The sequence below is a fragment of the Phoca vitulina genome, unplaced genomic scaffold (assembly GCF_004348235.1).
Source record: "Phoca vitulina isolate PV1807 unplaced genomic scaffold, GSC_HSeal_1.0 scaffold3, whole genome shotgun sequence".
NCBI lineage: Eukaryota > Metazoa > Chordata > Mammalia > Carnivora > Phocidae > Phoca > Phoca vitulina.
The window spans coordinates 39,977,597-39,991,878 of record NW_022589706.1 but is presented as its reverse complement, the minus strand read 5'-3'; the positions used below and the strand labels follow the sequence as shown (position 1 = coordinate 39,991,878).

The 14,282-nt window shown below is 42.5% G+C and overlaps 1 protein-coding gene across 1 annotated transcript; it reads left to right on the top strand.

Annotated features, from left to right (window-relative positions):
* The first annotated feature begins 639 nt into the window (after positions 1-639).
* Positions 640-10,571, top strand: SPINK2 (serine peptidase inhibitor Kazal type 2). The gene is made up of 4 exons (XM_032397950.1): positions 640-784; positions 1,642-1,694; positions 9,368-9,477; positions 10,246-10,571. Exons 1-4 carry the CDS (start codon positions 730-732, stop codon positions 10,289-10,291), a joined length of 264 nt encoding a protein of 87 aa, XP_032253841.1. The 5' UTR covers positions 640-729; the 3' UTR covers positions 10,292-10,571.
* The last annotated feature ends 3,711 nt before the right edge of the window (positions 10,572-14,282 follow it).

Here is a 14,282-nt window from a genome sequence, read left to right as displayed (position 1 = left end):
TGGTTCCATGATTCGCAAATACCTTTGATATGCTGATGTTTTCTTCTGCAACCAGAACAAGTCCAAATTCCTTATCATGGCCTACACCATCACACGGGCTACTGGCCTTGGCTTCCACCTCCCTCCCCCTTCCCTGTCCCTCACCAGCGGCTCCAGCTGAAACCCTGAGCTGGTTCCTGCTTCGGGATCTCTGTACTGGGTTTTCCTTGAGCCTTTCCTCTTCACCGGCCTTCCTTTCTCTCACCCTTCGGTTTTTAGTTCAAATGCCGCCTCTGAAAGTCTTCCCCTTCTCCCAACACTCTCTAGCACCTAATTTGAGAAATTATTGCGTGCATTCACCTGGTGTTTCCTGCGTCACCCCATCCCCAACACCTACACCAGAAAACTTCCCGAGAGCGGGGACCTCCTTTGTTTAGTCGAGCGCCAAAACACTGCCTCGGCCAGAGTAGATGCTGAAGAAGTAGGGGTTGGCTGGCAGAGCCCCCAGAGTTGCTCCCCAGGGCTCTCACGAGGTTCTTGTTTGCGGCAGGGAGAGATCTTGCCCTTAATTGCTCACTCCCATCCTCGGCGGGATGGGAGGTAGGGGGTAACAACGGCCCCTCCCCCCGTAGCCCCGCCCCCCGCCCCCCTTCCCCCCAGCCAGCCTGTCGCCCCTCCGACCTGGTCGCGCGGTGCTTGTCGCGCATCGCGGGAGCGGGCGGTGATCGGACGGCTGGCCACAGAGGGAGCATGGCGCTCTTGGCCGTGCGTTTGGTGCTGTTGCTCCTGGCCGGGGACTTGGCAGGTAACGCTCACCGCTCACCGGGCCTGGTCGGCCAGGACGGGGTGGGGGGTGGCGCGGAGGAGTATCAGAGGGTGGGTCTGGCCCCCTGGCTACCCACCCCCGGATCCCGGCCCCCTGGCGGCCCTCGGCGCACACGTTACTGGCGGTTCCCGCCGCCTGCGGTCGTCTAGGGAGCGCGAACGTGCGGGGCGTGCAGGGCTGGGGGGTGGCGGTGGAGGCAGTGATACTCTTTCGTTCTTGCTTGGCCTTGGCTCCCGGCTCCTTCGTAGCGACACCCTGCTGTCTGCTCTTTCTCCCTTGAAGCAGATTATCTGGAACCCAAGATCAGAAGTTGTTTTTTTATGGACACAGTGGCCCTACCGAACCTCTGCGGGAGATGAACAGGAATAGGGCTTGGGAATGCCAAGCGCGCCAGGCACGCTGAGGCTTATGAGAAAGGGGCTTTAGTCCAGCCAGATTTGACGCCCACTCGAAAATGGAGTTAAAACGGTAGCACCTAACGTTAAGTTTTGCGTTTGTTACCCTGAGCCACAGAGAAGAATATCGTGAATTATTAAGAGTTCCTTCTCTTTTATTCCATAGCTCCGAAGTTCTTTCTCAAGCAAGCCTGTTAGGGTGGTCAATTACAGACCCTGGACCAAGTGTTCCTTCTGTGTGTCTGCCAGGAGAGGTGCCAGAAAACAATACCCTTCTTTGGGGGCGTGGGGCTGGGCAATGGGGGCTGATCAAAGAAGCTAGGCATCTAAGAGAACGGGAGAGGGTGTGGCCGGGATAAATCACAGGCTGGATTCTAAAAGCTCCTTATGAATAAGAATTGACCTTAATCATATACTTTAATGTCTGTTTTCTTCTTGCAGTCTCTTTGGACTCTTTGAGCTCTGAGTTTGACCAACATTCAGAATACAGAACAGTAAGTAGGAAACCACCTGTATTGTTTCCACTAATATAGTGAAGTCCAGATGGTTTGGGTTGGGGCTGGTTTTCAAGTCTGGCCTGCCACCTGTTTTTTTGGTTTTTTTTGACCTGCCACTTTTGAAACTGTTGACTGTCTCTTCAGAAATCAGATTCTAAGGCAGACCTTTTGATGCAGATCAAAATTGTAAATTTTGGTTGAAAATAGCTCAGTCCTTGAAGGCCTCAGCACTTTGTTTCCTTTAATAGTTTCTTTGATGATTCAAAAGGTCCTTGGTCTAATGGTTATATCTTGTACTAGACATTTTATGAACATTATCTAGATAATAATGTTCACAGAGTGTCCTTACTGCAGCCTATCTTTCTGCCTGTACTTTCCACTGCTTTCCCATAGCTTGTGCTCTTCTATCCTTATGCTATTGCCACATTGTTTTTTGTTTTATTATTTTATTATTTTTTAAGATTTATTCATTTTAAAGATATTATTTACTTATTTGTCAGAGAGAGAGAGAAGGAAAGAAAGAGAGCAAGCGTGCAAGCAGGGGAAGCGGCAGGCAGAGGGAGAAGCAGGCTCCCTGCTGAGCAAGGAGCTGGATGCGGGACTCAATCCCAGGACCCTGGGATCATGACCTGAACTGAAGGCAGATGCTTAACCACTTAACCACTTAACCGACTGAGCCACCCAGGCATGCCTATTTATTCATTTTAGAGAGAGAGAGAGAGGGCATGGTGCAGGGAGGGGCAGACCGAGAGAGAGAGAGAGGGAAAGCAGACTCCCTGTTGAGTGGGAAGCCCAATGTGGGGCTCCATCTCACAACTCTGAGATCATGACGTAAGCCGAAACCAAGAGTTGGATGCTTAACTGACTGAGCCGCCCAGGCGCCCCTATTTTGTTTTGTTTTTATTTTAATTCCAGAGTAGTTAACATACAGTGTTATATTAGTTTCAGATGTTAGTGCCACACTGTTTTAATTACTGTAGCTTTGTAGTAAGTTTCAAAATGGGAAAGTGTGAATCCTCCAACTTTTTCTTCAAGAGTGTCTTGGCTTTTCAGGGTCACTTGCCTTTCCATATGAATTTAAAGATCAGTTTGCCAATTTCTGCTGCAAAAAGGGCAGTTGGGATTTTTGATAGGGATTGCATTGAACCTGTAGAACCATTTAGGGAGTATTGCTATCTTAAGAAAGTTAAATCTTTTGATCCATGAATATGGGATGCCTTTTCACTTATTTAGGTCTTTAATTTCTTTCAACAATGTTTTGTAGTTGTTGGTGTTTAATTCTTTTTTTTTTTTTTTAAGATTTTATTTATTTATTTGAGAGAGAGAGACTGAGAGAGAGAGAGCACATGAGAGGGGGGAGGGTCGGGAGGGTCAGAGGAGAAGCAGACTCCCTGCTGAACAGGGAGCCTGATGCGGGACTCGATCCAGGGACTCCAGGATCATGACCTGAACCGAAGGCAGTCGCTTAACCAACTGAGCCACCCAGGCGCCCGGTGTTTAATTCTTACACTTCTTTTGTTAAATATATTCCTAAATATTTTATTCTTTTTAATGCTGTTATAAATGGATCTTTTTCTTAATTTCATTTTCAGATGTTTCCCTGCAAGTGTATAGAAATACAATTGATTTTTGTATATTGATCTTGTATCCTGCAGTCTTGTTGGATTTGTTTTTTAGTTGTAATAGTTCCTTTTGTATTCCTCAGACCTGTCTATATAAAGAGAAATTTTATATAAACCAGAAATAGTTTTATTTCTTCCTTTCCAATCTGATGCCTTTTATTTATTTTATTGCCTAATTGTCTTTGCTAGAATATTCTATGCCATCTTGAATAAAACAAATGAATATGGACATCCTTGTCTTATTCCTAATTTGGGGGAAAAGCATTCAGTCTTTCACCATTAAGTATAATGTTAGCTGTGGGGGTTTTATAGATGTTCTTTATCAGGTTGAGGAAGTTCTCTTTTCTGCTTAGTTCGTTGAGTGTTTTTATTATGAAAGAGTGTTGGAAGCTCCTTTAAATTAAACTGCTTTGTTCTCAGGTCAAACACTTCCCTCACCACTGTGCCTTTGGTTAGTCTGCTTTATTTCCTTGAGGTAGACATTCTCTCAAACCTCTCTAATCTAAATTCTATCTACCACCATGTATTTTTCTTTTTTCAAAATTATTTTATTTTATTTTTTTCCATGTGTATTTTTTATTTTCTTACTATACACTGAACTTTTTTTTTTTTTTAAAGATTTTATTTATTTGAGAGAGAGAAGGCACATGAGAGGGGGGAGGGTCAGAGGGAGAAGCAGACTCCCTGCTGAGCAGGGAGCCCGACGTGGGACTCGATCCCGGAACTCCAGGATCATGACCTGAGCCAAAGGCAGTCGCTTAACCAACTGAGCCACCCAGGCACCCTATACACTGAACTTCTTACAGGCAGGACTCAGTTTGTCTTTGTACTTCTCTAACATCTATCTTAAAATCTTTTTCATTTATTGAATAAACAAATGAGGGGATATATCTGGTAAAGTATTTGAGAACCTTTCAAAAGAAAAGATTCAGAGTATAAAGCTCAGAGAATTACTTAGAAGCATATCACATCCTTCTACAAAAATTAAATTGATTCTAAGGAATAAGTAAAAATATGATGTGACTGGGATGCCTGGGTGGCTCGGTTGGTTAAGCATCTGCCTTAGGCTCAGGCCATGATACCGACGTCCTGGGATCAAGTACCATATTGGGGTCGTTGCTCAGTGGGGAGCCTGCTTCTCCCTCTGCCTGCTGCTTCCCCTGCTTGTCTCTCTCTGACAAATAAATAAATAAATAAAAATCTTAAAAAAAAAAAATGTGATGTGGCCCTCTTCCAGAATGAGAGTGTCTTCTAAAGCTCTGAGGAGCAGTCTACCATGGGTAAACTCTCCTCTATAGTTGGCATGTTGTGGGGTGTAATTTAGAGCCTCCCTAGATGGTGGACTTGTTATGAATTTTATATATATATAAATATATATATAACATATATAACGTATATATATATAAAATTTTTATTATAAAACTAAGATTTCCATGTGGGGGCATAATTTATTAATGAAATTATTTGACCTCATTGATAAGAGTGAAAAGTATTTGTTCATAAAGCCTCATGTCTCAGCTCAGAGTAAATCCAGGAAGTGAGTAACCTGAATTTAATAAAGTTAAATGGTGGATAGCCAAAGCTAGCTTTGAAATCATGAGAATTAGACTGGAAACAGCCTGGAATACCAACATTGTCTTCCAGCTGGGTAGATCCCTTGGGGATCTGAGAGACATCAAAGGTCTTCTGCTTAAACAACAAAACAAACAAAACTTCCTTACCAGCCTGTTAGTCCTCCTCAAAATCCATATATTAGTCATTCTTTGAGATGAAAGCATTTGAAAGCTTCTGTTGAATATAAAAAACCCTAAGACCTGCAGGCTAAATAGATTGATTTTGATTAGTTGTTTATCTAGTCAGTCAGAGAGTGGGCATAGGCAAGATATGTTTTGGTTAAAAATGGGGAGGCAAGAAAGGTCTAGAGCTGGGGTTCCCTGAAATTGTGTGCCAAATTGTGTGTCTCAGTGTATTCTCCTTAGGTTCCATACATAGTCTAAGTGGACTGGATGTCAAGATGATTGGGAACAGCAGTTCCTAAACCCAGTCCTAGCTGAATCAGAATTCAGGGGCCTCTAGACACATGGATTCTAACCCTGGAGATTCTAATTGAGTAGGTCTGGCATGAGGCCCCAAATCAGTGTTTTCTTGTTTTGTTTTTTTTTAAGTTTTTAAAAAGTTTTTATTTAAATTCCAGTTAGTTAACATACAGTGTAATACTACTCTCAGGTGTACAGTATAGTGATTCAACACTTCCATACATCACCTGGTGCTCATCACAGCAAATGCTCTCCTTAATCCCCATCACCTATTTCACCCATTCCCCCCCCAACACACATCCCCTCTGGTAACCATCAGATTGTTCTCTATAGTTGAGTCTGTTTCTTGGTTTGCCTCCCTCTCAGTTTTGTTTTCCCTTTGCTTGTTTGTTTTGTTTCTTAATTTCCACATATGAGTGAAATCATATGGTATTTGTCTTTCTCTGACTCCTTTTGCTTAGCTCTCTAGCTCCATCCTTGTCATTGCAAATGATACTAAGTCAGTGTTTTTAAGCTTCTGAGGTGACGTGCACAGGTAGCCCTCTCTGGGTCCACCGGGGCTAGTTGTTAACACTAAACACTCACTGAACACCTTCCACTTAAGCAACTCACAAATGACCCTCTCCTTTCTCTCTGAACAATCCCCACAGCATCATGATCACTTACTGGCTACAGATAGCCTACTCTCTTGTATGCCAGTAGGCTTTTTCCCATCGGTGTAGTTGTATTCCTACCCATACTTAAGTGTGTGAGTTCACAAGCCTGTTACGGCAGTTACCAGCCTTATTTTAACCAAAAATGTAAGGACAACATAAACATGAGTGTAAAGAAATAAAGTCATAGTTTATATGAGGACTGAATTGAATGCTTTTGAAAGACTTGCTAAAAGACAAATTGCTAAACAAAATTGCTGTTGAATTAGGTGTAGGTGAAACAACTATTGTATATTACGTTGTTTTAAATTCTCACTGTACTTTTTTTAAGATTTTATTTTTAAATAATTTCTATACCCAACGTGGGGCTCGAATCTACAACGCCAAGATCAAGAGTCACATGCTTTACCGACGGAGACAGCCAGGTGTCCCTTAAATTTTCACTGTATTTTAAAATAGTGATTCTCAGGGATGCCTGGGTGGCTCAGTCGGTTGGGCATCTGCCTTCGGCTCAGGTCATGATCCCATTGTCCTGGGATCGAGTCCCGCATCGGGCTCCTTGCTCGGCGGGGAGCCTTCTTCTCCCTCTCCCTCTGCCTGCTGCTCCCCCTGCTTGTGATCTCTCTCTCTCTGACAAATAAATAAATAAAATCTTTAAAAAAAAAAATAGTGATTCTCAGCCGGGGGCAATTTTGCCCTCTAGCAGACATTTAGACTGTTATTTTTGATTCTCATGATGGGGGGATGACACTGGCATCTAGTGGATAGAGAATATCCTACAACAGACAGGATAACCTCCCACCCCAAAGAATTATCTGGTCCAGAATGTGAATTATGGTTGAGAAATCCTGTCTTATTTTTTTTTTTTAAAGATTTTATTTATTTATTTGACAGAGAGAGACACAGCGAGAGAGGGAACACAAGCAGAGGGAGAGGGAGAAGCAGGCTTCCCCACGGAGCAGGGAGCCCGATGTGGGGCTCAATCCCAGGACCCTGGGATCATGACCTAAGCTGAAGGCAGATGCTTAACGACTGAGCCACCCAGGCGCCCCGAGAAATCCTGTTTTAAAGAAACCAAAACAGGAAATCACGGACTTATTATGTGTGGACTTATTATGGGTATCATTTTTGTAGTGATAGCACAAAGAACTCTTAATTACAGTTGACCCTTGAATAATGTGGGGGTTAGGGAGTACTGATCCCCCCTCCCATAGTCAAAAATCTGAGTGTAACTTTTGACTCTAAAATTTAACTGCTCATAGCCTACTGTTCACCAGAAGCCTTACTGATAACATAAAGAGTTGATTAGAGGCACCTGGGTGGCTCAGTTGGTTAATCATCTGACTCTTGATTTCGGCTCAGGCCATGACCTCAGGGTCACGAGATCAAGTCCCGCCTTGGGCTCTGACCTGGGTGTGGAGTCTGCTTAAGATTCTCTCTCTCCCTCTGCCCCTCCTGCACTCCTCCCTCTCTCTCCTTCTCTACAAAAAAATTTAAAAAAGAGTTGATTAATACACATTTTGTGTATGTGTTACATCCTTATCTTACCTGTATTCTTATAAGTTAGAGAAAAGAAAATGTTATTAAGAAAATCATAAGGAAGAGAAAATACATTTAAACCCATGTTGTTCAAGGGTCAGCTGCAGTTGAAACATTCAAAGGAAAGGTCCTATCTCTTGTATCAGGATTAGGTTCGGCTGCAAGTAACAAAGACTTAAAATAGGAGTGCATGGTGCTGCCATCCTGCAATGTGGCCTGTGAGAGCGGCCCTACAAGGCATCATCTTGCTGAGCCCTGGGGAGCACATCAGGCTCCGAAATGAGGGCTGAACGGAGGATGGAAAGGGTCAAACAAAACCTCTTGTACTTTAGAGGTTGGCCCCTGGCCAGCACTGTTTAGGTCTTTATAAATCCAGATAATATCAATAGAAACATGTATTGCATTTATTCAGTGCTAAAACAGGGTGACTCTTTTATTCTGAAGTGAGGAAAAGTGATCACCATTTACTAAAACAAATATATATATATACATGTGAATATATAAAACAGAAAGGTAACGGGCCATATGTTTGACCTTTGTTAAAGTGAGACTCTGCACACCATAGTCTGATCACCGTGATCACGTCTAGTCCTGGCCCTGCTGGAGATGAGCAGCTATGAGCAAGATATTTTATCTGTCTGGCCTCAAATCCATCTAATCACAGGATTGAGTGCCATGACCCCCATCAGTTTCTTGGGGCTGCTGTCATAAAGCACCACAAACTGGGGGGCTTAAACAGCAGAAATTGATTGTCCCCCAGTTCTGGAGGGTAGAGGTCCTACATCAAGGTGGTGGTAGAATTGGTTCCTCCTGAGGGCTGGGTGGAGGGGAGGGGAATCTGTTCCATGCCTTTCCCCTAGGTTCTGGTAGTCCCAAGGGTTCCTTGGCTTGTAAATGGCATTCTCTGTGCCTTCACGTGATCTTCTCTCTGTTTGTGACTCTATGTCCAAATTTTCCCTTTTTATAAGGACACCAGTCATATTGGATTAGGGTCCATTCTACTAATCTCATTTTAACTCAATTCCTTATATAAAGACCCTATGTCCAATAAGGTCACTTTCTGAGGTACTGGTGGTTATGACTTTAACATCACTTTTTGAGTGGGTACAATTCAACCCATAACAACCCCTAAGGAAGGTCCAGTTATGAACCTGTTGCTTTCTTTGGGTGCTCTTGGTTACATGCCACTATCTTAAAGGTCCAGAATAAAAGATTAGATTCCTGAGTTTGTCTTGACATTATGTCAAGGGATTAAGGTGGAATGTAACAACATTAATGTGGAGATAGTAGTAGAGTGCAAATTACAAAGCTAGAGGATTGGAAAGTGGGTATGGTGGCCTGTCTTGGACTTTCATTTAAAAATCAGCCAGACTGGGGCACTTGGGTGGCTCAGTCAGTTGGGCGTCTGACTTTTGATTTTGGCTCAGGTCATGATCTCAGGGTCGTGAGATCGAGTCCTGCATCGGGCACTGCTCTGGGTGTGGAGTCTGCTTGAGATTTTCTCTGTCTCTCTCTCCGTCTCTCCCTCCTATCTCCCCTCCCTTTCTAAACAAATAAATAAAATAAAATTAAAAAATAATGAATAAATAAAAATCAGCCAGACTGGGGAGGTCCTTTTCTTACATAATAGGTATTAAATCATTGCTTCAATGTTGCATCTGGTTTTTGCATTAGAAAAATCATTTTGTGTGTGGAAAACAAATATTTTTGTAGGATGTTTCTAGGAAATCTAGGAGACTTGGGACTTTGTCTTCCCCTCAGCTATTTTGTGATGAGAATGTCTTAGTTCTGTAATTTCTGTCCTCCTTTCTCTTTTCTAGCCAAACTGCAATCAGTATAAATTACCAGGATGTCCCAGAGACTTTAGCCCCGTGTGTGGAAGCGACATGTCCACTTATCCCAACGAGTGTACTCTGTGTTTGAAAATCAGGTAAAATCATAATTTTACAGTATAGACTAGTCAAGTTTTCTTTAGTCCTTTTCTTGATTTTTGATTACTTAGGAAGTAGCAACTCTTTTCTTGGATGTCAGAATCAAATGTGACATTATCTGTTTTCAGACTGACATTTAGAAAGACGAGACTCCTTCAGTGCATTTTCCAGGTCAAAGTTAGAGAATGGCGTTTGTGATTAACCAACTATAGACCAGATAATCAGGTTATGTTACTATCCATGGATGGGCAGTTTCCCCAAATTAAGAGTATGTCTAATAGTTAAACTGTGTGAAATATCTAATAGTCTTTTATTTATTTATTTATTTATCTATATTTTTTATTAAAAAAAATTTTTTTAAGTAGGCTCCATACCCAGTGTGGGGTTTGAACTCACCACTCTGAGATCAAGAGTTGTATGTTCCACCGAATGTTCCCTCGAATATTCTTTTAAATTCAGAGGGCATGTGCAGGTAACCTGTACAACCTTCATTACAAGTTGGGACATAGGTCTTGATAATTCTGCCTAGGAGAATACTAAGCAGTATGTGTTACACCTGATTCCCTTCATGTCACTCATAGGGAAAAAATGGCAGAGTTGAGGCTTTCACATTCATTGTTTACCAGGTTTAGCTCTAAAAATGATTAAGTCAGCATCCCCTTAGAAGGAATCTAATGTGTAATGACATGGGTCTTTTGGGTACAAAGAGCGGGACAGTTTCAGTATGGTGGGTAATAAGTGTGTCTTTATGGTTGTTCAATTTGCAGGGAAGATGGTCATGATATTAAAATAATCCGGAGTGGACCGTGTTGATGGAGCAGTTTATAGAAGAGAACTTGGAGAAACCACCTTCAACAGTATGCTGGATGAATTCCATTTCCCCTTTTCTCTTTCCTATGTTCCTTTGCATGGGATTTGTTAGCCCACATTTTCTGAGAGGAGGTGTGGAAGAGAGCTATCTGCAGTGACTGATAATTAAAACAAACACAAAAAAATCCTTGTTTCTTGGCTTTTGCCCCTTGAGTTAAGCTTATTACCCAGGTGCCTTGTGCATTGCTTTATTTAGCTGGAATAAAATCCGCATTGTCTTCAAGTAGTGCTGTTCTCTGTTGAATACCCATTCTTACTCAGCAGGCTCCTGGTGGCTCTTCTCTCAGGCAAAGGTGAATTTCATAATGGCGAAGTGGAGTCATTATTGAGAGCAAGATTTATTCTCCTTCCCCTTTCCTGCACATCTTTCATAGTTAATGTATAGGTACGTGGGACAGTGTTCTGCACAGGACACACACCCGTGAGACACTTGGAGCGTGAGATTGTAACGCGAGCTGGTAAAGTCACAGAATCATGTGGGTAGAAATATTTCCTAGATTCAGTGTCTTCTTTCAATAGTTCCCCATCAGGGTTAATGCAGGTACTTGGCTTTTTCCTCCTTTTAGAGCAGGGTTCTCAACCCCAGGGCGATTTCCCCCCCAGGGGACATCTGGCACTGTGTCTGGAGGCATTTCTGGTGTCACAGTTGAAGGGTGGGCACCACTGACATCTAGTGGGTAGATGCCAGAGATGTTGCCAACATCCTACAGCACCCAGGACAGCTCCTAACAACAAAGAATTTTTCAGTCCAAAATATCAGTAGTACTGAGGTTGCAACATCCTGTTTTCGAGTTTGATACAACATAAGAATAAACGTTAGCAATGATAAAGGTGACGGGGATTACTTTAGAATGATGTTTCCAGGTGGAGGATTTTGGTCAAGTCCTGGGTGTAAGTGCTAGCTTCTAGCACCAGGAAACCATGAGCCACGAGGCAAGAGGTGGCTAAGAGAGTGTGTAGTGGAAAGAATACGGCTTCGGCATCAGCTAAACCTGAGTTCGAATTCTGATTCCAACACTTGTGCTTTGTTTTTCATATATGGAAAACGGGGTAATGCTCAACTCAGGGAGCTGTTGAGAGGAAGGTATTTAGCACAGTGCTTGGACATAGAAACCACTGAAATAGTAGCTGCTGTTATTTCTAGTATCCCTCTTAGAGAGAAAGAAACTGAGGCCCACAGAGGCAAACCACCTTGCCCAAGGTTATAGAACACAGTGAAAGTTTGGACTAGAAGCCTGGGTCTCCAAATTCCCAGTCCTCTGTTTCTTAAATGGAACAGAAGCAACAAAGCGGGAAGTTGTATAACATACATGGGCTACAATTCATGTTCTGTAGTTATTTTTGGCTTAAAATTTTCATTTTATAAAAGTAGTATATACTCTTTGGAAAATTAAGAAATGCACAAGTATATTTAAAAAGTGAAAGTCATGCCCATACAAGCCTCCAGAGGTAACCAGTATTAACCTTTTGGAACATTGTGTCCTTTTCACTCTCCCTAAGTTTCACACTCCCAAGCCATATAGACACACAGAAACACAGGCACACACACACGTATACACACATACTCCTGTCCTATAAACTCGCTTTTCTCCTTATATTAGAGATTTTAATTATTTATTTGACAGAGAGAGACACAGCGAGAGAGGGAACACAAGCAGGGGGAGTGGGGGAGGGAGAAGCAGGCTTCCCGTGGAGCAGGGAGCCTGATGCGGGGATTTTTTAAACGTGAATATAGATTGTTCTTTTCAAAAGCTACATAGTATTTTATTATTGTGCCATAAGTTTTCCAGCTTCTATTGATCTATATTCAGATTGTTTATTAGGATTCTCTTGGTTGAAGCTGGAAGAATCCCAACTCAAACAGCCTTAGGCTAAAGAGGGAGTTAATTGGCCCATGTAGTCATATTTGCAGAAGAGCAGGGTAGTGTTAGTGTCAGAGGCTGGATTTATTATTTACTTGCCTCAGAGGCAACTGGGGACTCTAATGCATCAGGAGTCCCCATGTCCTCATGTCTCATTTCTGGGTTTTTTGTTTTGTTTTATTTTATTTTTTGTAATTTTTTAAAAAGATTTATTTATTTATTTGAGAGAGAGAGAGAGACAGAACTTAAGCGGGGTGGAGGGGCAGAGGGAGAGGGAGAAGCAGACTCCCCGCTGAGCAGGGAGCCCGATGTGGGACTTGATCCCAGGACCCTGGGACCATGACCTGAGCCCAAGGCAGACCCTCAACCAACTGAGCCGTCCAGGCGCCCCTCATCTCTGTTTATTTTGGCATAAACAGCTTCATTCTTAGGTGGCTTCACCTCATGTGTAAGAGACAAAATTGGAAGTTCCAGATTCTATCTTGGCAGCTTCCTGACCTGACAGGAAATAATGCTTTTCTACCAGCTCCAGGTGAAAAAAATCTTCTAGAGTCACAGCCCCAACACTAGTACTACCTGAAAAGAAAATGTCCTGGACAAAGACCCTGATTGGTTCATGTTAGATTACACATCCACGCTTCAGGCTGGTTGTTGTGGTCACAGGAAGTACGGTGGTGTAGGATTGGTTCAGCTGACATGGGACATTGGGTGCATTGTGTCCGGAGGGAGGAAAGGGGACAATCCAAGAGGAAAAAAAATCAACAGATGTTAACTATAGGTTGTTTACAACTTCTAATGATTGTAAAACTGTTTCAGAGAACGTTGTTATACACACTCCTTGTCACTTGAAAAAAATACATATTTACACATACACAAGGTGAAAATAGCTCTAAAATTTTTTTCTGAGAGAAATCTATGCTCGTGTAGTACACATTAATCATTTGGTGTACCCAGCACCTCTCCCTTCTGCCCTAAAGAAACATTGCTTCTGTCTTCCCCTCTCCTTTTCCACTCCACTCCCAACTTCTGGCCGAATAGAGCTGCCGACTCTGGAGGTAAGCTGAAGTCATAATTCCCACTACCCTGCTCACAGGGTTGGTCTGTAGTGGGTTTGTGACCATTCAGAGTCCATCCTCGGAGAAGAGCCTGTTTCCTTCTCGGTGGTGAGATTGAGAGGCTGTGCCTGGGGAAGCTGCCGGAAGTTGTGACCCCTCACCATGGAGAAAGACTATAGTAGGAGGGCATGAGGCCGACATGCCTAGGGAAGCGGAGACAAAAGACCCAGAGGCTCTTGGTGAAAGTCGATATTCTGGTTCTAGGGCTGAGGGCTCCTGTTGCCCACCTTGCCGTGGCTTAGGCTTAGTTGGATAGCTTTTCCTTGGATTTTGTGAGCGGGCCCACTGTCCATTCAATATTCCCTCCCTACACACTTTTTTTTTTTTTTTTGCTTATAGCAGTTTGTGTTGGGTTGTTATCACATAAACTCTTCTAATAAATTCAAGCAATTTGGAAGCATGTAAAGTAAAAGGGTCTCTCTGTTTTAGTCTCATTCTTCTCCTGTCCACTCCCTACTACAATGAAATGGAAGGCGTTTATAGTCAGAAAGAATTAATAATAATGATATTTCAAAAGAGATTCACAAGTGTAAATATGTATTAGAAGAATTTTGCTTTAGTATTGTTTTTATGACATTTAACTGTTAATACTTCCAACCTTTTTTGTATAAACTTTTGTCTTATTATCTTAAAACATATATATACTTACATATATCTTCTATAAACTTGCTTTTCTATCTTATATTAGGTTTATTTTAATATTAATATATGTAGTTTCTTCTGTTTATTTCTTTTTATTATTGTTTTAAGATTTTATTTATTTATTGAGAGAGCAAGAGAGTGAGCACGAGTGGCGGGGAGGGAGGAGAGGGAGAAGCAGACTCCCTGCTGAGCAGGGAGCCTGATGCAGGGCTCGATCCCAGGACCCTGAGACCCAAGATCATGACCTGAGCTGAAGGCAGATGCTCAACCAACTGAGCCACCCAGGTGCCCCATAGTTTCTTTTTTTTTAAAAGC

Coding starts and splice junctions, on each gene's coding strand:
- SPINK2 (XM_032397950.1), top strand. CDS start 730: ATGGCGCTCTTGGCCGTGCGTTTGGTGCTGTTGCTCCTGGCCGGGGAC. Junction 1,695..9,367: donor AACATTCAGAATACAGAACA/GTAAGTAGGAAA, acceptor TCTCTTTTCTAG/CCAAACTGCAATCAGTATAA. Junction 9,478..10,245: donor ACTCTGTGTTTGAAAATCAG/GTAAAATCATAA, acceptor TTCAATTTGCAG/GGAAGATGGTCATGATATTA.